The sequence below is a fragment of the Caloenas nicobarica genome, chromosome 2, assembly GCF_036013445.1.
Source record: "Caloenas nicobarica isolate bCalNic1 chromosome 2, bCalNic1.hap1, whole genome shotgun sequence".
Taxonomy (NCBI): Eukaryota; Metazoa; Chordata; class Aves; order Columbiformes; family Columbidae; genus Caloenas; species Caloenas nicobarica.
This window is the reverse complement of record NC_088246.1, coordinates 31,817,865-31,844,474: the sequence shown is the minus strand read 5'-3', so window position 1 is coordinate 31,844,474 and position 26,610 is coordinate 31,817,865. Positions and strand designations below refer to the sequence as shown.

General features: G+C 37.1%; 1 protein-coding gene across 4 annotated transcripts in view; it reads left to right on the top strand.

The window, feature by feature from the left end:
* The window catches only part of CRPPA (CDP-L-ribitol pyrophosphorylase A), a 123,826-nt gene that overhangs the window by 8,062 nt on the left and 89,154 nt on the right, over nucleotides 1-26,610 (top strand). For all 4 annotated transcript variants that reach the window (XM_065628542.1, XM_065628541.1, XM_065628544.1 and 1 more), the window contains exon 3: nucleotides 16,544-16,693. In XM_065628542.1, the coding sequence (XP_065484614.1) occupies nucleotides 16,544-16,693 (150 nt within the window). The remainder of the gene's footprint in view (nucleotides 1-16,543; nucleotides 16,694-26,610) is intronic.

Here is a 26,610-nt window from a genome sequence, read left to right as displayed (position 1 = left end):
GTTTACCTTTTTTTCCATGCAGAATTCTAACCTAATGCTAGAGTAATTCAGTTAGTGATTACTAGTAGTAGCTTAAGAGACTACTGCATTGGTTGACTTGCAAACTTCATGTGTTTTCATCTCAAACTTTTACGCAAATCCTGAATAAATGGCAAGAGAGCTATCTGTATTAATGGTAAATTTTTCTAGAATCTGTAAGCATAGCAAACTGCTGGGAAAAAGGGGAAGTAGGAAGCCTCCAACCACAGGTTAGAGATTCTCCTTGGTCATCTCTCCATCTGAGGACTGGGAATATTGCTAAAAACTGGACAGATTTCTGAGAAAGTGAGTGATCTGCGAAGGGGAAGAGTTGGAAGAAGTGTTATGCAAGTACAATTATTAAGAGTTATTTATGGCATGCACTAGCAGCAAGAGGAACTGGTGAAAAAAGTGGCTGAGAGATGTAAGAAATCACCACTTAGTTGCAGGCTTGTCTGTACAATTTGCTGTCTTTACCTTGTACTTCAGTTCTCCATTAATAAGGCAGTAGAAAGCTTCTCTTCTTCAAGGAGATGAATTGAGGTAGAAGTCATTAGCGCCAGCAGATTATTTGGGTATTAGAAAGCTAGGAAAATCTACCACTGATCGTGTTTTTCAGGAATTGAGGTAAAAGATAAGCTAAGTGACAGATGATTTGCAACTTTGACAGTGGAATAAAGAGTCCAAAGCATGAATTGTGGTATTTCCTTAGTGGTCCTCCACCTTTACTTTAAATCTCACGATGTCGACTTGTTAAAATATTTATTGTGAAAATTAAATGATGTAAGGTCTCAGAAAATTATGTTAAAAATCTAAATATATATTTGGTTTCTTTACTAGTAGGCCTGTACTTTTGTAGATTGGCTTAATGAGAAAGGACAGTAAAATAGAAACTGTGCTCTATTGTTTTCAGTGATACAGAACATAGTTTCCAGTAATTAACGCTTACATTCCATTAGAATTTTAACAAGGTTTTTGGCCTTTCTCATATAGCACAAAATAGCTTTCCAGAATTGATTCTCTGCCAAAGACTTTAGAATAGATCCCCTTTGTAAATCTGTTTTAAATGAGACTATTTGAGAATAGTAGAAGATTGGGTTTAATTGTACTGCTGTTGAGTTGAAATAAGAATAACTGTTTTCTGAATGTGTTTGTGTTTAGGTGTCTTTGCATGTTATGATCTATCATACCTCATTTGTCTTTAAGTTTTTTAACATGTTCACTTTTTCTTGAAACTTGTGTGATTTTTTTTTTTTTTAATAGAATATTTTTTCCTGGTTTTCTTTTTAATTTGGTGTAAGACATTTTCAGTAAAACAGTAGTGAATCAAGACAGTCTCCATTGACCTTCTCAAGGCAGTATACTTTAGTTCATCTGAACTTCTGACTGATAAATATTTCCTTACCTAAATCACTGAAGTATCACTTGATCTCAAAAAGGTAATCTTATACATTTGTCATAGTCTTTTCCATTGTATAATATCTGTCTGTAATGTGTGTGGTATCTGTTGGCTTCGTGTGCTGGCTTAGATGAACTGAATTCAGTGAGGCTGGGCCATCAGAGAAGTGGACTCTGAAAGCTGTTAGCTATTGACGTTACCTGACGAAGTATTTGGATTAAGGGAACATGAGAAGAGCTTCATTTTATGTAACAAATTGGAAAAACTTCCTGCCAGAGAGAGGTGGCTGTTTTCACTTGACAAGTACAGAATTCTGAAGAACTGAACAACTGGAAAGCTAAGACTCTTTCTCAAGACTGACGTGCGTGGTTTTGAATATCAGAAAAAAATCGATTGAGAGGAAGAACTAAAGATGATAGCTTCTATAGTCAAATTCTTTGCATATCTAAAAGGGAGTAAATTCTTCAATCTTTCAGTAAAGAAAGTAATTACTTCCTTTTGCATTATGTAGAAAGGTACAAAACTTGGCAGAAACATCATATTAAATCACTAGTGTAATAGGGATAATGCTGTACTGTTGTTCATCTGCATACCATATAGATAGCATAATTATGAGAAGCTTTAATGTTCTTTAAAATGGCAATTGATCAAATAAGTGATTGCAATTCTATCTGCCAATTGTCAGACAAATAAACTGCTTTATTATACTTACTAATCAGTTTGTTATTTGCCTGTAGGAATCAAAATGCGCACCTTATCCAGAACTAATAAATTATGCCTTAAATCTGCCAAACAATCCCTTGATTATGTGAAAATATTACTTTGTAACCAATTAACTTCCATGTATGTTTTTGGGGTAATTTTGTATTTAAAATTACATGTTTCTAGAAACAAATTCTTTATTGCTAGTAAAAGTTGGGAAAAGTAGAGGCTTCAGGAGGCAACAGTCCAGAGCCTCTAGCAATATCTCATTGCCAACATTACATTTTAAAGAACATAACCAAAAAGAAAAATGCTTACAAGAAAAGAAATCAGGAAGGCGGGGGAGGGAACTTGTGAGTTCTGCTACTGAGAGTTTAAAAAAAAAAAAAAAAAAAAAAAAAAAGGCATGTACAGCAAAGACTCTTTTTTGGTAGTTAACATAAACTAGATTTGAAAGTATAGTTTATTTCTTTGAAAAGACATAATCAAAATGGCATTTGTAAAAGCTGGTTTCTGGAAGTTTTCTAACATCATTACTTTATTCTCAGCTTTAGCAAGGGTCTGAATAAAGCACACATGGCAATACAGATGTACAGTGCTACTCAGTCTTAGGGACTCTTACTCACATGAATCACAGAATGGCTGGGGTTGGAAGAGACCTCTGGACGTCATCTAGTCCAACCCACCTGCTAAAGCAGGTTCTCCCAGAGCAGATTACACAGGAATGTGTCCAGGTGGGTCTTGAATGTCTCCAGAGAGAAGACTCCACAGCCTCTCTGGGCAGCCTGTTCCAGTGCTCTGGCACCCTTAAAGTAAAAAAGTTTTTTCTTGCTTTCAGTCTGTGTCCGTTGCCTGTCATCCTATCATTGGGCACCACTGAAAAGAGTCTGGTCCCATCCTCTTGACATCCACCCTTGAGATATTTACAAACATTGATGAGATCCCCTCTCAGCCTTCGCTTCTCTAGGCTGAACAGACCCGGCTCTCTCAGTCTCTCTTCATAAGAAAGGTGCTCTAGGCCCCTCATCATCTTTGTAGCCTGAATCAGTCAAAGTAATACCCATGCACAGCAAAAACTGTATATTATGCTCAGTCGGTTCTTGACGCTGAGTTTACTCTGACTCAGTGCTGCAATTATCGCTCTTACTGCGTGCAGAAAACATGAACCCATACACATGTTGTTCTTTCACCAAGTTAGACAGCAAAATAAAATGCTTAATGTATTATGATTGTTGAGTTGCATTAGAAAAATATGGTTGGTGGCAAACCAAAACTTGCCTCTTTTTCTCTGCTGAAGGTGAAGGAGGACTTGGGTGGATAAATAGGTTGATCCGGTGTGGTACAACTGGTTGGGGATGGCCATGCTGGAGCAGTTCTGATCACTCTGTCCACCCTTTGTTCTTTTTCTCTTAGAAGCAATTGTCTTTTTATGTTCTCTTATTATCTCCTCTGTTTTTGCCATATATGGATATTTTACACATGATCTTTGTCCTCTTTGTTACAGTTAAAGACTCATTTTAACCAACAGTAAAGGTTGCATCAGTAACAGACCATTTTTATTCATGTTTATACACTGGGTCATCTGAAGTTGTCCTGTGTCTGTGTTCTCAGGGTTTCTGCTTTCATTGTATGCTTGATACTTCAAGGGGCTCCTGTTTTCCTGTCAGATGCTTGTGCAAAAGCAGAATCAAGAACTGATGACATGTTACCACCTTGACATGATTTTTATTCCGCTGATGGAATGAGTTCTGTAGTTTAGGAGACTCTGACTTATGTCAATGTAAAAATACATATTAATTAATTGTAGGGGTGTTGTATAGCAATTTTAGAAGAAAACAACATCTGAAGACCTAAATTATTGTGAAGATCAGAATCTGTTCAGTAGCCCTGAAACTCTTCTGGATGTGTGAAGAAATCAAGTGTGGTTTTGCTGCTGCATGGAAAATAGTTATACAATGCATTATTCCTTTTTCAGCTCTGTAGTAATGGATAGTTACAGGAAATATACTGATGTTTCCATAGCTTATGGCATTATTGGCCCCATAGAAAGTTATAACCTTCTCAGCTAAGTTGCTAATTGTTTTCTGTGTTGAATGGAGTACTAATGTATTGTCAGCAAATACTTGAAGTCTTTGTCCTAACAAGATGTAGTCTTTGGTGGGCAAGCACTGGTAAGGGGAGAAACAACTCTGTGATATCCCAGTCTCAATTTAAGTGATTCAGATGATTCATTGCATTCATGGACAGCAACGTAAATTATAACGTCCCTTTCTTCTTTGCAGCATTTGTGTGTTGTACGAACAGCCAGCTGTGCCTAGTACAACTAGTATTTAATCCTTTTTAAAAAGGTGACTTAACCCACATTTTTTAGCTTCTGGAAGTCTACACATACCGTAATTTTTACTTTTTTTTTTTTTTTTTTAGGTAGGATGAGGTTATCCTGGAAATAAGTTTTGAGCACAGCTTCTTATGCTTAAGTAGTTGCTGAGGTAATTTTTATGTAATGTCTATAAAGTGTATCTCCTTTAAATTTAGCAAAACTGCACATGACACTGCTGTTGATTTGAGTCTAATTAAAATCTTCGTCTGTGAAAACAGTTTGACTTTCGAAAATGAAGCAGCCTTTAGCAAATCGTGTCTATTTAATCACTTAGATTGCTTCTTCCTGCAGTAGATCAAAGGAGTACAGAGTAGTTCCTTAAAATAAGGGAAATCTCAGCTTGTCCAGCATGTGTGAGGGGCTGAATAAGGGCCTTGGATCATTCTAGCCACTTCTACATGGCAAGATCTGTAAGAGATTCTTAGCCATATCTCTCTGGATAAGGATTCGGCATGCACACCTCCCCGAGTTTTTCCCTTTTTCAGAAAATATTGCGCTGAAAAGAAATCTGAGATTTCATCCAGAAATGCCCCCAGCTGTGTTTTGGCTGAGTTTGTGATCTGGGTGGTTGTGGCAAGGATGACACCAGCCCTGCAAGTTGGGTGAAGCTTCTGAAAGCCAACCTGGCCTGTTTCATGTGCTGTAATAGTTTGCTGGACTGGTTCTGTGCTTATCGTCCTGCTTCCAAGGAGCTAAGTGGGTTGTGGAACAGACAGAACTAAAACTGCCTTGAGGAGCATTGGAGCATGTAGAAGAGAATTCATGAGATATCAAATTCATACATACATACGTGTATTAGAGTCACTACTTGAGCCTAACTCGCATACTAAGGTATAATGATCCATTTTACAAGGCCCTTGATAAGAGAGAGGGTCTTAAATTGAAACTCCTATAAAGAGGTGACTTGAAATTTTGAATTTAATGGGCTGTAAGAGAAAGAAGCTCGGGTGCAAGGAGAGGACACAAGCAGTTCAGAGAGAAGCAGAAGAGCAAATTCAGAAGGGAAAGACATTTGATAAGCAGGCAGAGAGTTGCTGTGGGAACTGCGTGACCACAAATGATAGCGCCTGTGGTTTTGGTTGCTCAGGACTGTGTGTGTGGGAAAGAGTTATTAATTAAACATTGCAGTTTTGCATTTGGTTGATCAAATTGTGCAAGAGTCCTCCTACAACACCTCAAGATTTTTTTTCTTCTGTCTTCATAATATGATGCAAACCATGTGTTCAGTGATGTGCAGTAGATCAGTAGCTGTCACATGATGGGATTGCTGATTTTGTAATGACGTAGACTTTCTGGAGGGAAAATATAATTTCTTAACTGTAATTGTAACTCTTACGGCTGTAGCTTCAAGATTTCTTCTCCACTGAGTGCAGATGTTAACTCTCTATATTGACTCACTGTAATATGCAAAATCCTTTGTGGCACAGTGCACTACTGACTGACAGCTTGTTGCAATCTAAATCAGTAATTAGGGTCTGAAAGATGGCTTGCTGACTCTAAGATGTGCTTTGTTACTTGTTAATGCAAGATAATACTATGCAGAGTAAAATAAATATTATTTTTAATTTTAGAGGCAAAAATTATTGGTTTTGTGATTAATTTTTATAGAAAATATTGTGTATAATTTTTGCCATCTAGGTTTTCAGTATAGCACAAGTTAAAAAAGAAAGTGCTGGTAGCTCATCTTATTGTCATCTTATGTTGAATGAATGCCAAAATTTAAAGTTGTAAGTAAACTTTAAAATATTTCTAAAATTATTGAGAACTATTGGTAGCATACTGGCCACATGTTTTCCTTTGGAATGTATAAATTGCTTAGATTGGATTTTACATGTTATGGAATCCATCATAATTGTGTATAGTATACAACTATTGCTGACACCTGAAAGTAAGTCTTGAAGTGCTATACCAGCATGTGCTCCTTTTTAGGTGGGGGATGCTATGTGTGGTCTGAATCAAGTACTTGGTATGGATCTTTGGTAGCATTATGTAGACTTTGTACGAACTTTCAAGTACTTTAAAAAAATCCATCAAGAAGAAAACAAAACCTTAATAAATGAGAACACGTTGTTAAATGTTACCAGTTATCACACTGTGACAAAAATTAGCTGAATATGTTGACTGAGGTAATGAGACTTTATTTTGCTAATGATATGATAAAATGTATTTTACTGAATATCCAGTACTATTGTATTTATGGAAAACATGAACTTCTGTGACCATTCTTGAATTTCCCACATGGAATGCACAGGTAAGGAATGCACTAGAAGAAATGCTATATAACTTGTATGACACCATTAAAAATGTATTTATTGGTTTAATCCTGCTAACTTTTGCAATTTTATTCCTTATTGTATTAAAAATAGTTCATCTAATACATGGCAGTATTAATATTATAGCAGCATAAATGACATATTCCTAAGACTTATTTTTAATCTGCTTTTTTTAAAAAACCCCCAGTTTTAATATTAAATGTTCACATAAATTAATTGTATTGTAGTTTGCAGTACCGCGCTCTGCTTTTTGTAAGTGCATGTATATGTTCTTGGTTTTGCTGCTTTTCCACTTTCAGTATGTTATTGAGCTTGTTTTCAGTGCTGTGTGTTGAAAAACCACAGCCCGTGATATGCCTAGTTCTGCTTTCATCCTCCACCTCATATATGTGTTTTCAGTTGCATATTCTTATTGTCCTGTCTTTTTGAGGGGAATCTTTTTGATTTTTCTTTGAGAAATCTTACTATTTCTATAGAATAACATTTAGAATTTTGCATGCTGTCAGTTAGATCAACGTGCTATTTACTGACACTCTGGAGGTAAATGCTTTAAATACAAAAGAACTGAAATTATGTAAAGTAAAAAAGAACACGTGCAGTCTTAATTTTTGAGCACCAGTTCCTGTTATCAGTAATCTTCTTTAGTTTGCTATAGCTAATTGGGGCTCTGACATGTCTTGATGTACACATACTATCCCCAATTACTCAGATAGTATGTTCTGATAAAGGTGACCTCATTAGAAGAAATGTTTTCTTTTTCTTAAACAGTGTCATAAATATACATTACATTTGTTTAAGGCATAGTGTGTCTTTGAAGTCAGTTCAATGTACAACATAGTGTCAGCTCATTAACATTGGATCAAAGCGTATATTAAATTTCTGATTAAACATCCCCTCTTTTGCAGCTAGGAATAAACACAATTATAACTTCTTCCTTCCTGGTGTTGGTTTAAGATTAACACGTGCCCAATTTTAGTGGGTTCGACTTGCTCCTAGCCAGCTGGGTAAACAGACTTTAAGGAAATTAGGTGAAGTTCAGCATACAAGCCTTTTTTTTTAGTGTTTAAAACTCCTTGCATCTGTTCTAATTAACCTTCTTTTTGTCTGGCTGATGATTAGGTTTAATATCTGTGTTAAGCCAGGCTTGTTTAACATTTCAACCAGTGCTGTCCTTAGGCAATTAAAAGCTGCCAGTACGAATATGTCAAGATAGCTGGAATTGGACTGGTTGGTGATACTGCCTACATAGGAGAAATTTTGGTGGATGCCTCTCTGATGAGAACCAAAGATGGTGTGCCCATAATGACTATGAATTTTGATTTTTTTTTCCTCAACAAAATTAAAAATAAGGTAATTTAAGAATTATTATTATTATTTTTTTTTTAAGGGAAAATACCTGGCAGAAAGCAGGTAACCTTTTTTTATTCACCCTTAATCTTGAATGGATACACAGTCCAGGTTGCAGATTGTATTTGTTTGTTGGTAGAGGAAACAGGTAGGAGGAATCCTGTCCCCACCACGGCACTGCCACACAAAGGGTGTCTGTGCTACATGGTAGAGTCTGGGTGTGAGTGTGGGTGAAAGTGTGATACGCTCTGGACTCAGATTTTTGTTACTGCATGGTAATGAGAGTACTGAGTCATCCTGATTGTCCTGTAGTCCTGACTGTGTGCCATATCTGCTCTTTAGAGAAGTGTGCAGCTGAGGTGTTGATTTGGAGGGTCTTTTGGACACGGTGTTAACAGAAGGAGTTATGGGGGCAGGTGATGACAAGATTGAGTTGAACCCATGCGTCCAGACTGCTGCCTTGCATTGCTGCACAGCAAGGAGGTGGGTTCAGGCCACAGAATGAGGTTAGGAACACCGTGGACTATGTGCAGGCTTGAATCAGTTCAGTTTGGAAGTCTAGCTAGTTTGGGCTTGGACATGTCTTCACACCTAAGTTCAGAAAACTTTGCACTTTTAGCCAAATTGTAGTTATCAGCTGTACTTCTGTACAGGAGTGGTAGCTTGTAGCTTGTGTCTTTACTTTGTCTATGTGCAAATCTTTTGCATCCAAATAGAATTGTTTTGCCCGGATTTCTGTAGGTTGGAGGAGGAAATACTTCAAGTCATCCATCTCTGCAAGAGAATCATAAAACTTCTAATAGATTACAACTTTTGATTATAGAGAAGATAAAATGTAGCCCTAGACAACAGCTGGGTACAAAATGCAGAAAAGGAAAAAAGAAATATGTAAAAAAAGATATGATATTTCAATGTGATACCTTGAATGTGCATAGGAAGAAATTCTCTAATTGCTTGGTTTTACGAAGTTAGTTACATGACTTTGTTTTATTAGATATTCTCCCCTTCAGATTTACAATGTAAAAGATTTGAAAAGAGTATCCTCTTAAATACATAAAGTATTTTAATCTTATAATTGAGTTTTTAAATTTTGCTTTGAAGCTTGTTTGATAAATTTGAAATAAGAAATCTTTCAGGAGAGACAGTTCCTTCTAACTTAAATGGTAATTACTGCGGGTGGCTGAAGCATGTTGATTACTATAGATGGAATTAGCTTGAGTGCAGATGTCTGAATAGAAATACATGTTTCTACCTGTTTCATGCATCCCAGATACTGTGTTTATTTCTGTATTTTTTCACACTGTAGATGGCTGTGAATGCCCTTCCTGGCAAGTAGTTTGATCTGTGTGAAAGAATACTTTCCCTGTAGTAACATGTGGAAACAGTTTGATGGAATAAAATGAGAAGAAATTAATTATAGTTATTCTGAGCTTCTTTTGCTGGTTCATAGCTAGACCTAACTTAGACCGAAATCCTTAGGAGATGGTAGTGTTTCATAACATATGAATAATAACCTAATAGAAAACATTCGGGGACATATTTGTAAACTGTTAGATACCTAGCTTATCTAAATTAACATCGATTGTTATTGTTATGTAGTTGAACAGTATCCTAAAGCAATCCTTGTCTTCATGAAAAAGCAAGATAAAATTGTTTGTATATTTACCAAATTCACCTTTACAAAATTGACTTTAATGGAATTCCAAGATGGATATGTTTGTCCTACTAAGTGTGACTAGCCCCACAATCTCCAGCATACAGTTTCAAAGAAGTCAGCTGCTTTGAAGGGATGAAAGTGTATTTCTAATATATTTCTCTTTTCAGTGTATATATGCAAGACAAGTTTATTTTTTCTAAGACAGGATGACTAAATCATTTGGGAGTCTTGGTTCAGTACTATTTTGCTTCTTAGAGTTGAAAACAACTCTGATTAAAGAATTAAAATTAATGAATACAAATATTGAGAAAATATGAAAAAAACATGAGAATAGGCACATGCTTTTAAAGATAGCACTCATAAGTTGTGCTTGTATGTATTTAGTATCGGGTCTGTTCCTAAGTAATTTTAAAACATTGAGTCTAATGCAATTAGGATGACTGAAATAAAAAACATACTTTTACTTTATGCTACTAGACGGCTGGGAAGATAGAAGGCATACGGAAAATGAATTTCAGGAGAGCTAGAGGCTCTAAATGGAGAAGAAAGGTATTGCTAGTATAATAAGCAAGTAGAAGGGAGTCATGCCAGAGGCATGGGAGAGTCTGCTTATTTAGGACTAGACTCTGTAAAATTTTAGGCTGTGATTCCCACTAGAAGTTCAGGGTTGCAAATTGGCTATGTAAGTGAACTTTGTGGTTCCGCATTAGTACTTGGGGCCTGCTGGGGACAGGGACATGCCAAAGACGTAGAATACTTTTTTTTTTTTTTTTCCCTTCAGTATGCCAGCCTGCAGGATCTGTGGTTGTCTGAGGTTCTTACCACACTGTTGTAAAACAAAAGGAGTTGTAGTTGTGGAATTTTTTGTAAGGGTTTTGTGCCATTGCATTTTTTAATTCTCTTTCTAGTTCATATCATTCAACTTGTTGAGCTTTGCAGCTATTTAGCTTTGTTCTATTTCAACTCCAGCTACCAAAAATGACTTGATCAGAGATGTGGGTGTGTTGGTTTTCATGCTCTTTCGGAGCTTCTGGCTCTTTGGTAACTTGTTCTTGATAAGTTGTATTTTAGATGTGGAGTGTTAAGGGTATTTTTAACCCAGATAATTTCTTGCTTGTGACAGAAGCTCCATCTGCCCCCTACCCCCAATCCTTTATGAAATTTTAGTGGGTTCTGTGTGTGGGGTTTTTTTCGTTTTTGTTTGTTTGTTTTTTAATAAAACAAGGATTTTCAGTTTTTATGAACTTCCAGTAAAATAAGCTGTACTGCATTATGTTAGCCAGGTTACTATATTGTGTGTAGGCTTCTGTGGCCTAAACATTCACACTTCCTTTTGTAATAAAAGGCGTCATCAATACTGCTTGAACTGGCTGTGTTGTCTGATCTTAAGACACATCCTGGTTATGTGTTCACTCAACACATACATCTAAACAATTTCTTGTCAGAATGAATGTATGGTACAGTGTTACTGTTTAGTGGAAAGGTGGATAAGTACATCTTGAATCTGTTGTAAATACTTACAATAACCTGTTACACTGACATGCATGGTGCACTTCATTCTCTACCCTTTTTTCAGTTGCTATTGAATCTTTAAATCTTGAATGTGTACGTGACATGACATGATTGTTAAAAAACCACGTTAGTAAACATTTTTTATTTGTGCTGTTTAAAATGGGTTATAAAAGACACCTGTTGTTTCTGAAAGCATCGAGAGACTGGTTCAGTTTTCAGCAGATGGATGGATGAGCTTGCTTCAGAGTCATACCAGTTTGTCACTTCCACTGAAATTGTTGGAATTCTGAATTCTCAGGACATTTTAGGATTGTTTGAAGAAAATGATAGAGTAAAAAGATGGGTTTTGTTCCAATATTTTGTCTGCAAAATGAAAAGTAACCAGTTAGCAGTGTTTGTTTCAGTGTCTGGTATGCTATGAAAGAATAAGAGCTTGCCCGCAGATCTTTTGATACTTTAACTAATTTATTTAACAAAGTATGAAAAAACAGGAGAAAGAAGTGTATGTATTTTCTGGACATTCCAGGTTCACCAAAGCTAGTGCTTGACTGTCTTTGAAGTGGAGTGGCTTGATAGCTGTAAAGTCGACATTTAAAGAAATTCAGTTTAAGTATCTATTAACTATCCACTTCACATTCAGGAAGGGTGTATGATGCATTTTGTGTATGATTTTGAAGGCAAATCTACTCGAGATCTGGCTCAAAATGATTAGAAATTGGAAGATGAGTACTCTGGGTAGGGAAATGTTAGTATAAGACCCAGACACTTGGTTTAGGCTCACAGGATTTGTATTTTGTGTAGGCTAATTCCAAGTGTAAAAAAGATCTGTGAAACTATAGTGACATTAACAAGTGCTTATAACTTTAAAAGAGGACAGATTTCCTTTGTTTTATTCATTTTTTTAAATTTGTGTCTGAACCTCTTGCCTGAGAGCTGGGCCAAATACTGGTACATTGACATAAAAAGCAAGTCAAAGCTTCCCAAATTAGAACAAATAAAATTCAAATACCTGAGACTCAGTATATATTCTCTTTACTAATATGGAAATAGTTCTTTGTTACCGATTTATAACCAGAAAAACAACAAGGAAATTCCGTGCAAAGAGTGAAATATTTGGTGTTGTAACTGAATAGACGCAGACTAGCTGGATGATTGTGTTCCTCAGTCAGACCTCACAGTTGCCAGGGACAAAAGCCCCTTTAGATACAGTACTACCTTATTGTATTATTTGCCATACTGTGCCCTAATGTTTAAGTTTCTGAACTAAAAAATGTAGTCTGTAGCATTGCCTTAAGTACCTAATTTCCCTGTTCAGTTCGTTGCAAGACTGTTAGGAGTGGAGTTCAGAAAAGCCTTTGTGCTGAGTAGAGTAGATGCTTGTGCTAACCAGAAGGAAACACCCAGAACAAGCCATACATCTTAAACTGTGCTGCTCTTTTGCCTGTATATGAAAACAAAATTCACAGCTCAGTTCTTCTGTTCTTACATGCCAAATATTATGTTTACACCATCAATGAGCCAATTTTGGACACAGAAACAGGTGGTGAGGTCTGTGTAAGCTGGCTTGGGTTTGGCAGCTGTGTTGGCATATGCCAGCTAGAGAATGCCACTACAAGTACAGGATGTTTCAGAAAGAGGGATGCCATTTCAAAGCAAAAGGGCTTTGAAATTGGGTCCATCTTTTTGAGACACCTTGTGCTGCAGATGCAAGGTTCCTGTGCAAGGGACTCGGCTTTCTTGTCCTGTATGAAAATAATACGGGGCATACACACGCCAATATTTTCCTTTGACTGATCCCATTTTCACCCACGCTGAACGTCACCTTACGAGCTGATGTGGTTCTTGTGTCACTGAGGTGGTAAACTCAGCCCCGTGTTGTGTCGTGTCATCTGATTGAGGGAGACAGAGAAAGGTCCTGCAGAAGGGTGAGCTGGTACTGAGCAAAACAACCAACCAGTTTCTGTATCTTCTGTCAGGACTTTAAGGTTTCAACTCAATACTGAACCTTAGCAAGTATGCTGTAGCTCAGGGCTGTCAAACTTATTTTTGCCGGCAGCCACATCAGCCTCGCAGTTGCCTTCAAAGCGCTGAATGTAATTTTAGGACTGTATAAATGTAACTACTCCTACATTTACACAGTCAATTATTTGGCCCTTTGAAGGCAACTGCGAGGCTCATATGGCCCCTGGCAAAAATGAGTTTGACACCCCTGCTCTAGCTCATGGATTCATGGCTTTTGGACCACATCTGTTCATCATATGAAAGTTTTCTGTGCAGTAGAAACTTCCTGGCTTTAGGAAGTGGACTGAGTTGTCCTTTTGTTGGAATAAAAGCTCATTTTTTTTTTTTTTAATCCCATGACTGCTAGTTATGCTGTTACTGCACTCATAGTTAGAATTCCCCTCACATGATCTGAAGTGAGCCATAATTCTTATTCTTCGTATTAAATGTCACTTTTTCAGTCAGTGTCAGCTATAGTTTGAGTGGATTTGCTGCAGAAGACCTCTCATTGTGCCCAACTTGCTATTTCTCATTGGAACGGATGGAAGACAGGTGAGAAACTCGCAGCCTGCTGCACTGGACTCAATTCTGAGATAACGTAAAGCAATGCTGTAGTTGTTTGAAGAATATGATTTGTTAGGTTTTAGGTGCCATGAAGCTTCCAATTACCTGAGGCATTAACTGTCAGTTTTAAAACATGATACGTTAGGATTTATTAGAAATGATGTCTTCCTGAATCTTCTGGAAGAGCTGGGCCTCAGCAGAGCAGGAGATGTGGTTCAGTATTGTCACAAAGACACAGATACAGACATTCATGATTTTTTATTGTGCAATAAACCAGATGTCAAGAAAACAATGTGTTTCAGAGCTCTTTTAAGAATATAATTTTGAGTACTTCAATTTTATTTAGAATTGCAGTTTGGTTTTTTGTTCCTCAGAGTGCGTGTTTCACTTATGAGATTTGGTTATGCAAGTCACATTGTATTCTCTTGGCCTGTTTTATGCTTAGAATGTGACATGACACGATTGTTAAAAACCATAATAAAATATTGGATCAGCCTGAGAAACCCTCTTTTGCTAACTCGTTTTCTGGAATGGTAACTGGTTCAGGAAAAAAAAAATAAAAAGGACTTAACTAATTACAGAAAAGCTGTGGCTAGCATGCTGCTCTGTCTTTTTTTCCCATGACCTTCTCATTTTTTTTTTTTTATGTGTATGTGTGACCAATTAAAATATGACGGCAGAGCAAAATAACATAGTCCAAATGCCCAGCAGCTGGGATATAGAGGTAATAATCCATGTCCTGGAATCATCGGAACTAGAGAGGGGACAAGTTGCAGATAATGTAGTCTCTCAGCTTCTGCTTGTGCACAGTTGTTCCTCAAAGTATGTCTGTTAAATTTACTCCTCATTTAATACACTGACCTATTACTAAAATTACAGTGATATTTAGTTTTGTCGGTTTTTCTTTTCTGTGACAAGAGTAACATTGATCCTGCCTAAAACAGAGACTTGGACTAGGTGACCTCTCAAGATCCCTTACGGACAGTTCTATGATGTCATAGTTCTCGCTGCTCTTTCTGTACCATGTTTTGCCTTTGGATGATAATGTTTTGCTCCATGTAGTGTTTTATAGAGATATCTCTTCCCATATATTAGAAAGAAAAAGTGCTTTTCAGATTTTGAGAAAGTGGTTCAGCTATTTCTCCGTCATATGAATCTTTTGAATATTTTCTCTCCCTTCTCCCTGCCCCAGTAGCTCATCCATATCAGTCCTCTTTGGGCATGAGAAATTGGTTCACATCTCTGTCCTGATTCTGTAAAAGAATGAACTAAGAAGCTGTATTTTAGAGCTCACAAAGTACTCAACAGGCTCACTGCATTCCTCTTTGTTTTATTGTTCAGTAGTGTGAAAGGGGGAGGGAAGACAACTAATTCTTTCTGTTCCGAGAGGAAAAAAAACTTTGGGCTCACTTTTAGTGTGTTATTCTGTCACCTTATGCTTATCTGAGGTTAGAAATCTTGTAAGAATAGACAAGACTCACATATATGAGGGCAGGATTTGCCAACAGAGGGTAGATAAAATCAACAATAACAGTGCTTTTATTTTATGTGATAAGAGACCTGTTTTCTATGTCAACCTTCATTGGACTTCTGATGATGATCTGTGGCTGCAGTGAAAAATGTCAAAATCCACTATTGGGAGTGGTTTTTTAGGTATACTGATTTAAGATGTTGGATAATTCCAAATGTTTTGGAACAGCATCAATTATTATTTTTTATTATTCTTAAAAATAGGTAATAAACAGTATAGGGTAAGGATGCTGTTCTCAGTGGTTGGCATTGTTAAAGGGTGTGCTTTTTGCCCTGTGACTTGATAAGCAGTGTTCTTCCATTGCATCCTTTTCTTCATTATTGTATGGACAACTTTTGTCCCAATTGCCTTTAGCTTCATATAAAGTTCATGTGAACATCTGATAAGTGACTGATGAAGTGTGAGTAGCTTTCTGGTGTCAAAATGAGTAAAATGATTCTGTTTCAGAGATGCCATAGATATTTAATATTATATATTGATGAAAAGATCAAAGATGTACGTTTAATTGGTTTAAAATCTAAGCAAAACCAAAACTGAAATATAAGCATTTAAATAGCTGTTCTGGGGCACAGTCCTGCTAGATATTGAATACTTTCTGATGTATATACTGTATTGCCAGTGATTTCACTGGTAAGTGTGTGTGCTCAGTATTTCACAGGGTGAATTCAACATAGAGGAACAAGCTCAATTTTCTGAAACTTTTTGCTTATTTGTGAGCTGTTTAGCCAAATTGAAATCTACTAAAGCAATAGGTGTTGTGGATTGTCAAGACTTCTCAGGTATGTCTCCTGCTGTTTGATATCTGAATGGGCCTAGAACTGTCCTCACAGAAACAACCTAATATGTATGTAGAAGAAAGTGTGAAAAACAAAGGTTTCAGCTTTGTACGTGTATTTGTAGTAGATGTTTATGAAGGACTTTGGATTTTTTTTTTTTTTTGTAAATTGACCTGCGGCGTGTACTTATGCAGTCTTCTGTTGCTATGTTCATGTTAAAAGTTTTATACAGGCTAAGTAGTATGACTTGTCCATTATGAGATATATAAAAGATAAATAAGTAGAAAATGCATTTTAAAGCTCTTACTTTTATTGGACTGCAGCTCTCTGACATACATTAATATTAATAACATTTAGGCCTCTCTTTGTGTTTTGTTCTGCAGGCAGCAGGAGCAATTCGTCCTCTAGTTTCTACGGTTATTGCCTCTGCTGCAGATGGCTGTTTAGACCACTCGTTGGAACGTGCCAAGTACAGGGCGAGTGAAATGCCTCAGGCTTTCTTATTTGATATAATCTATGAAGCATACCAACAGGTAAGACTCTGTGACTTTCTAAGACTGTTTTCCATTTACTTTAGTTAAAAAAGAAAAACAAAACTTTATTGCTCTTCTTTCAAAAACAGAGACTCAGCATCTATTTCAGATCACATCCAACTGTATGTGTATTACTTCTCTGTAGTCTTTTGACAAAAATGCTTTATCATTCTAATCTGTTCAAGTTTTTCAGTTATCAAACTGCCATATGCAAGAGGAGATGAGGGGTCTAAGTTATTGGAAAGACAGATTTGCTTTAGTTTGTATTGCCCATTAAATAGATTACTTAAATGAGTGGTTACATATGTTTACAGTTACATATGTATTAAGTATGTATTGTTGACTGAGAGTATCAAAGAGTTTTGCATAAACAGTGTAATAATGACATGTAATAATATGATGGGATATAGGCTGTTCTAAAATACTGGGATAATATTAAATTGATACATGTAGGTAAATAAGTTTATAATTTGTTTCATGTTGCATGTGTACTGTACATACTTTGATTAGTGGCTAAAAATAATACTTCATTAGTATCTTTTGTAATCCTCCATTTTTTCCCTAATATATTGCTTAAACATCATCTTTGTTTAAGAAAATAAAAATTGTGGATAGTGTATTAAACCATGACTCTTTTGCCTTTATCCCTCTTGGAGGCTGCTTTTTTCTTGCCCCAGCCTGCATTCACAGTTTACTGGAAACACTCCAGGCTTTCATCTCAGCATTCTACTTCCTTTTCGTTCATCACCTTGTGGAAATTGCCTGTCCTCCAGGTATCTTCTAGACTGACTGGAAGTAGAGCATTTCTTCATTTGTCACTTGGAAGGAATTATTTTTCACTCCAGTAATGCTGACAGTCATGCTTCCCATCAGTCTTTCATTTCTAAACAAGCCCAAATTACTGATATCCACCTTCAGAGAGTGCATAGCTTAGAAGTCACCAACAACAGAACAAACGTGTGGACATGCAATGAAGAAGAAACAGCTGCTTAATTGTTCAGTAATTGTTTCACTTAAAAATGTTGGCACAAATTCCTTGTTGTACTCTTTATGCTTGTTAGTTGAAGCTATTTGTAGATGCTGAAAATGGAGGGCTGTCCAAGATGAAGAGTTACTCAAGAGATTGGACTAGCTCCAACCTTCTTACTTCTGATGGGAAGCAGGGGGATGTTCTTGGTGTGTATGATAACAGACAGTTGATGCTTTAAGTGAAACTCTTGCTTGAATGTAGTGGGTATACTTGTGATAAAAGGAGCATATATATATGTGTGTAGAACACGTCTCAAGAGACAACAACTACTGTTGATTATACGGCTGTTTCTTTCTTGCTGATGTGTGTCTCTTTTGACAAATTGCATGTTTATATGTTTTTTCTCAAAAAGAAACCCCAAAACAAACCCCTATTTTTTCCTACTCTGTTTGCTGTTAGTTTGCAGATACAGTAGAGCTGGCAAATACATAAAAAGCTTTTGCTCTAAATGCCTTGCTCAAAAGGCAACTATATTTGCAGTCCCTGTGCTTCTCTGAATAGTGTTGTCTTCTCACATATGCATTCCATCAGTCGACTTTTTTTATGTCACTGCTCTTTCAAGAACAAGCCACCAAAGTTGTTAGCAGGCAACCAAGGCTACGGTTCCTTGTTCCCAGTTCCCTGTACATTGGCTAAATTCTGGTCATTTCAATGCTCTGTGCCTTGGAGCTCTGCGAAGGATAACACTTCGCTAAACCTCTCAACTCATATTGTTTGCTAATTATTTATGTTTCAATGGTGCCTAGCTGTCCAAGTCAAGGATTAAGACCCTATTGTTCTGGGAAGTGTACAAATGAATAAAAAAAGGATAGATAATTGTTGCCCTGAAAAACTTAGTCAAGCTACTGTAGGACAGATTTTTGCAGGAATGGATGCAACTTGTGATGCTCCCTAAATATTAATATACCCATCACTAGTTCCTACAACAACCTGGTAAAGTAGGTAGGTATTATTGTACAGATGAACAAAAACTAAAAACATAATTTTGTTGTTCATGTTGCAAGTCATTCACAAAGCTGGGAATGGAATTCATTTTGGCTGACTCAGCATGGGATCACGATCCCATTCCTGTGTATTTTACACAGTTGTGACCTTTATGCAACAGCCGTGTGGGGAAAGAAACAACAGTCAAACATGCATTCCTTAGAAAGAAACTGTCCATTTGAATTATTGCTTCGAATAACATAGGCCTTTCAGTTACATTGTGGGTAATGTGGAATACCACTTTTAAACTTTGTCTCTATTTAAATGCATCATCGGTAGATTTAGAGAGTTTACTTCCAGATGTGTTCTTTTTCACAAATGTAAGATCTCCGAGTATCTTAACCACTACGTTGCAACATTCAGTTGAAGGTCAGTTCCTTGATCCTTACAGGTTTGCCATCTATAGTCTTTTTTGCTCTTCTTGTCTGGTACCAATCTGGGCAGAGCAGACTAGCGCTCCTTCTCCTTTTATTGCTGTTTTGAATATATTTAGAACTAGGAAGGAATAAGCTAGTTACACTATTAAAATATGTAAAAATACTCCTGTATCATCTTTATCAAATTAGAAGTCATTTCCTTAGAAAACTTTTTCCATTTCTTGATTGATTAAAAAAATGATAGCAATGATTTGGGGACAAAAAGATGCCTTGTATATAAAATGAATTGAAGGAGAAATAAGAAATGCCAAAGACTGGTTTACAATATCATCTTAAAATTTATGTATGCTACAGTGAATTTCCTTTATGTGTGGTGCCAAAAATCCAGCACAGATTTTGAGGACATTCAGCGAGGTTGTTTGCATGCATTTGATTGTGAGGCACCTCTTTTTGTGTGCTGGATCTCAATTTAGTTTTCACTCTTACCTCTTCTCTGTCGCCTAGAACATACATATTCCAAACAGATCTTCTTTGTTCAGATACATGTTGCTTTCTGATTTAACTGTGATGATGCCAAGATTTCTGACATCATAACTGTTAACTTCTCAGCTTTAAAGTAGTACTGTTGAAACCTTTAAAATTTTGTTGCTCAAAAATTGCATGCACTCCATTTTCTTTGTAATGACTTTGAGAACTCATTAAAACAAACATTCTTCATCATTTGCATATCTGATATTTAAGCCTGCTTTAATAGCACTTTTCAGAGGTTAAAATCCATTACTTTTATTTGTTTAATGTGATTTTTCTGGCTTTGGGTTTCCTTATTACAACTACTTCGTCAAAAAAAAGAAAAAAATGTGGTCTGGAAGTGACATCAAATTAGAGTCTGTATGGTCAGTTACCCAGCAATGGGCTTACGTATTCCATCCATTATCTCTGAAGTATGCTATGAAATAATTTCCATTGTGTTTCTAATTTTTGCTTGTGTTATGTGAGAAAATTAAGTTCTGTGAGAAGGTATGCATTATATTGTTTTTAAAAGGATTCATTGTTACCACTAGTCACTTCTCCTTTTGCAAGATGTATTAACTTGAAATCTTTGGTTCTTTGGAACAGTCCTCCTCTCACAATTCCATATTTCTTGATTCTTATGGGGAAATTATTTCATCTTTCTGCTCTGCTGTTGTAAGGTAGCCAAGGACAAGAAGTTATAAATTTATAAAAGTTATAGCTGTTATTTGTATGATGCATGCTTGACACAAGGTAGACAAGTGACAGGTGGAAACAACCACAACGGGAGAAAGAATTCTATTTATAATGTGTATAGTAACTCGCAGGCAGGAGACTTGACTTTAGCCAGGAGTTTCCTTGGAATGTTTGGTAAAAGGCCGTGTAAGTGTGTTAAGGGAAAAGCATAATGTTGTATCAGTGCTCCTAGTTCTGATATGTTCTAATTTGAGAGTTCTTGTTTCCTGCACAAGGTAATGGACCACACCACTAACCTTCAGTAAATATTTTTAAAATAAAAAAATGCAAATATCTAGTAACTAGTAAAACCCATGGAAGAGGTGTAAAATTGCAGAATCCATGATTTACTTCAATTCTAACCTACTTTGGACAAAACCAGCCAGTTTTTGTTGTTGTTTGTTTGTTTTTGTGTTTTGGTTTTTTTTTCCTGTTTTTTTAAGTTAATAAGAATTAAATTCCTGATCTTTGGAAATTCATGTTTCTCTTTGATTCTTATCAGCCCTAAGGGAAATCAGAAAAGTTTAAGCGTTAATTGAAAATCCACCCTTTCCAAAGATAGCAAATAAAGGATAAATTCCTTAGACCAGACTTGTTCATTTTTGCTTAAGGTGGTTTCGAGTTTCTATTCAGCTTTTTAAATTAAAAAGAAGCAAATGCAAAGTATGATCCTGTAAGCCTGGGAAGAAGAGGGTGGGGGGAAGACTTCACTTACTAGAAGTGAAGTGTTCCCCTGGAGCAGTGTCTTTTGAGGAGTCAGAGTATCAGGAAGCCAGGTAGACTGCCTTTTTCCTTTAATCAGAGTAGGCCAAGACTGATTTCTGTAATACCTGTTTCTGACATGCCGTGAAATGCACAGAGATCTCAGAGATCTTTTGTATTCAACACAAAGCATCTTGTTGTGTCATGTCACATTAGTGTACAAAGTGACACAGCCACAATATACAAGGGCTGAAATACCCAAACTTAACAAAGCATTCTGTATTTGCAATGTATCTGCCAAAGTAAGGAAGGTAGCAAGAACAATTAAAAAGCTCTGCCTTTCTTGATCTGGCAGAGAAACAACTGAAAATGGAAACAGAAGAGGAGTGGTACGTAGAAGATCCTGACTAACTTCTATGTCAGAGGTGTAAACAAAAAGCTTAGGGAAGAATTTAATCTCTTTATCAACAATCTGGATGAGGGGGTCGAGTGCACTCTCAGTAAGTTTGCAGACAACACCAAGTTGGGTGGGAGTGTTGATCTGCTGGGGGTAGAAAGGCTCTACAGAGGGATCTGGACCAGCTGGATCAATGGGCCAAGGCTGATTGTGAGATTCAACAAGGCCAAGTGCCAGGTCCTGCATTCAGGTCACAACAACCCCATGCAGTGCTACAGGCTTGGGGAAGAGTGGCTGGAAAGTTTCCCAGCAGAAAAGTACCCGGGGGTGTTGGTCAACAGGCAGCTGAATATGAATCAGCAGTGTGCCCAGGTGGCCAAGATACAGCATCCTGGCTTGTATCAGAAATAGTGTGGCCAGTAGGACTGGAGAAGTGACCGTCCACCTGCACTCGATGCTAATGAGGCCCCACCTTGCATCCTGTGTTCAGTTTTGGGCCCCTCACTGCAAGAAAGACATTGAGGTGCTGGAGAGAGTTCAGAGAAGGGCAAGGAAACTGGTGAGGGGTCTGGAGCACAAGTCTGATGAGGAGCGGTTCAGGGAGTTGGGGCTGTTCAGCCTGGAGAAAAGGAGGCTGAGGGGAGACCTGATTGCTGTCTACAACTACCTGAAAGGAGGTCGTAGCATGGAGGATGTTGGTCTCTTCTCCCAAGTAGCAAGTTGAGAGGAAATGGCCTCAAGTTGCACTAGAGGAGGTTTAGATTGGATATTAAGAAAAAATTCTTCACAGAAAGAGTTGTCAGGCATTGGAACAGGCTGCCCAGTGAAGTGATGGAGTCACCATCCCTGGAGGTGTTTAAAAGACATGTAGGTGGGCTGCCTAGAGGCATGGTTTAGTGGTAGACTTGGCAGTGCTAGGTTAATGGTTGGACTCGATGATCTTAACGGTCTTTTCCAACCTAAATGATTTTATGATTCTGTGATATGATGGTTAGAGAATTGTCAGCATGAATGCTGGGGATCAAATAGAATTGCTTACCAATATGACAAGTCTGGTGAAGTCAAGCTACACAACACGGAAGAAAGGGTGGGACATATTAGAAGGCCATTCTGCAGGAATCCTTGACATGTTGATGGCACGGCAAACTGATCACTATTTGAAGATAGAGTGACAGGTTTATAACAATCTTAATTTTTAAAAATAACTTTGATACACAATTTTTTTTCTGATAATCTTTTATATATTGTTTTACATGTAGTCTCAAGATCTTCTGTACCTGGAAAAAATTACCACAAAAGCTGCACCATATTTTGGGGGTGTTTGTATTGCACAGGTAGTTTAAACATCTGTTGATAGTAGACCTTTTGTAGATTACGGAAGTTTATATTTAGCTAATCAGAACAATGAAGCTGAAATAAAAAAAATAATAGGAACAGGAAGCAGGAATATTCATTGGAGGAGGATGAGCTTCAAGATGTTTAGAGATGTTTCTCTGATGCACGTCTATAACCTCCTTTCAGATATCCACTCGGAACAGATTGACTTTAGGGATTCTAATCTGTGTAGAAACTATGTAGACATTAGCACTTTTTGGGACTACACTGAATTTGTACATCTGTTCATAGCCAACATTACCCAGTTTTTGGATAATAAGCAATCACATTTACTTATAAGAGGTTACAGCATCTGCCTGCATAGGAGAGCTGCTATATATAAGCATAGTAATGACAAGATACGAAATAATAGTGTGTCAGGGAGAATCATGCAAATACTTTGATGCTAAATTCTGGGAGGCAGATGTTCTTCCACTCCCCAAAAAATCATTACAAGATGTCACCAGATGGGGTTGAGATGGGGAGAAGGGATATTCTGCAAACTGTCCAACCTGGTCCTCAGTAGAAGAAAAGGAAATCCCAAAATTGTTCTCGTCTAACAAAGGCCTGAGAATGTTCAAGGCAGATTTTGCCAGAGTAAGAAAGGAAGTTGGCTTTTGTTAGGCCCATTGTAGAAATATTTGCTCAAAGTATTGTCTTTTCTGTATGTAAATAATAGGGACTGTATTCCATGTGGATTTTGTGAACTTCTAAGTGCTTTTTGAAAGGGCACAACATTACTGGGATTCTTCTTCAAACACGCGTGAAGCATTTCAGTATCCTCTGTAGTGGGGAAGTGGAGTCAGCTGTAGCAGTTTAGTAATATTTTGGCACAGGTCAAGCAATTCCTGTCTAGACTGATTTGGAGATTTTCCTGTGGGTTCATTCTTTGTTAAAGAAATCAATGTCTGTCAAATTAACATTGCCAGAGGCAACAGATGATTAAATGAACAGTAGTGGACAAATTGTTGACTAAAACCTTGGCAACTTTCAGGGCAAGGGTCAGACTCAGAAAAAGGACTGAAGCGTCAACATGTGAGGCAGAATTTGGGCATTTAAGTCTAATGCTGGGATCCTGAGAAAAAAACACTGCTCATCTCCCTCCTAAGACTAAAGATATCTGAATCTTCAGGGCACTTCAACTTTTTTTTTTTTTTAACATTCACCAAATATGAAACTCTGTGTATGCCAAGGCATCTAAGTTGTGGCAAGACGGAACAGCGTAATATGTAAACATTCACTTGGGGAAAAAAAAATTGCCTAATGTATTCAATCATGAATTAGTGATATAGGTCAGAGCTGTTTGGTTTTGTAGTGTAAAACACTGAAAAAAAAGATCACCATTGTTTTTAACATATGGCTAACAGTAGGTAAGATATGTAGATTTTATCGTAAGCTGTAATGGGTTGTTTCTTGGCCTTCATCTTTTTAAAAAAGCATCAGACATATTTTATTAAGTGTATTAGCTTGTAAGGATGATCAGTTTACCTCATTCTTCTTCAAATGTGTTTTGTGATTTCTATATGCTCTGTCTTTGTATGGAGATCCACTTCCTTCTCCACCATCCCCAGCTTTGTTCACCCACTTTGCTTTTGTATTTTGTAGTTACACATTCACGTCTCCTAAATATGTGCCATGTAACAACATTGTTGTGTTTTTCCTAATTATGCATTCCAGTTTGTGTCTATAGGCTTTCTTCCTTCTCATCAACTGTGTTCTGAAATACTGAATCAAGAAGTGATTCAGGAATTAGGCAAGAGTTAGCTAAAATAATAGTTATCTGCTGCTTGTATGATTTGTATGAAGTCAGTACTAGAAGCCGATGCTTTCCTTTGTATGGAGTCCCAAAGGCAGCACACTTCCATCTGGCTATGAAATGCAATAGATAGTTACAGTTTTAGTGGAACTACCTACTTGGTTGGTCGAAGTCAACTTACTTAGCTGAATAATAAAGTAGCATGGATTATTTCAGTTTGTTTAAATTTCTACTCCAGTTCCTTTGATGGTATAATAATATAGATTTTAATTAGCTGGATAATAGTATCATGATGGGAAATATCTGTGAGTTTTTCAATGTGCAATCTAAGCATCTTAAAAAAACTAATAAAGGAAGTCTTTCTCCTGATTTGTCCATGGGTCATTAGAATTTTAGATCTGATTGTTTGACAAGGAGATCTGTGTAGCTCCCAAATGTTGAAAGAAAACTAAGTATCTCATTTCTCCTTACATGAGAAGTTTTTACTTTATTAGCAGCACTCTTTCATTGTTGTGGTGCATTTTGGCTTGGATTTTATCTCTGGCTTTAATCCCATTTAAAAAATTATTTATTTGAAACTTCAGGAGAACCTGAGTTCTATTCCATTTCATTCCTGCTGAAAATTGGTGTTTTTTTTGTTTTGATGCAAAATTGTAATGGAGCTAATTTTTTAATAATGCAGTTTTACAGAGGATTTGGATTTGCCTTTCTCTATTCATTTTCAGGCTGATGCACACAGGCTGTTGTTTAAATACAGGGTCGTCAGCCTCACCTAAATGGATATCCTAATTTGTACACTCTTCAAGTTGTAGTTCTGACGTGTTTCCCAAAGAGATTTTACAGTTACTTTGTCTGGCATCTTTTTACCCTAGCAGCTTTGTCCTGAGATTTAGAGGAATTCCCCCCACCTCCCCCACCGCCCCATCCTTAAAACCTACCCACTTCTACAAAATTCTTTTCAGGAGAAATATACTAAATGAATTTTGTCCGTAATGCTTTCATTTATTCAAAACTTGAAGCTAGATTGGTGGTCTGTTGAGAAAATGATGCTAGCTTAGATAGCTCTGTACTTGATTAGTTCCTTGGCGCAATGGTAGAGCCAGGATATTGTATGAATCCCCACCTTGCCCTAATTAATCTTTCTGCCACAAGAATGTTTGGAGAAATTCTAATGCCTTGCATAAGAAAAAAAAAGAAAAAAGTTTTTTTTGCTAATGGGATAATTACTTCCATTTTATGGTGCTCCTCATCCTGTAGGATCTCAAAGCACTTCGCGAATTCACATATTAGCTCTTGGAACTGTTGGGTGCAGTGGTGCAAAGCTGCCACACCCCGGGTGAAATCTGGCGTCTCTGTAGCAGTGAAAAGGCATTTTGTCTTCAGATACAGTTCGGAGGGTCTGTGTTACGGAGACATACTGAGATTATTCAACTTGGAAGTTAGACTGAATTATGCAAGTATTGTTTAAAGTGTTACTGGATGTACCCTGATAACTGTAGTGTATCCACAAGAATCACCCGTTTGGCACAGACTCAAAAAATGCTGAATACTGAGAGAGAATCATGGTATCCAGCCGATGGGAGACCACCCATCTAAATTGTCATCTGCTGCTTGTTCTGAGAGAGCTGAGAAAAATATGAGGTAGTAATGCTACAGCTTTTCATCTCTTAGCTACTGACAGCTTAGTGTATCAAAATGCAAAGAAAAGGACCCTTTTCCTCCTTAATAGCAAAGCTGCACTTTTCCCACTCTCTCTACAGGTCAATCATGATTTGTTTAGAACATCACAGACCTCGTTCTCTGGGTATGTAGGTGATAGGGCTCTCCATCTAATTTTCAAACAGAACTAGGGTTTTTCAAAGTGATAATGGTGTTTTTATGATTTTGGTGTAATGTTGAGCTCATGTACTTCTTTCACAGGATGACTGGTTTGTTCGGACCTCACCTTTTGCACATACACAAGCAGAGCCAGAAAAATACTGACTTAAAGAGTAGGCTTTAATGACACAAACACTATCATAATAATCCTGTAGGATATCTGCAAGTATCTTA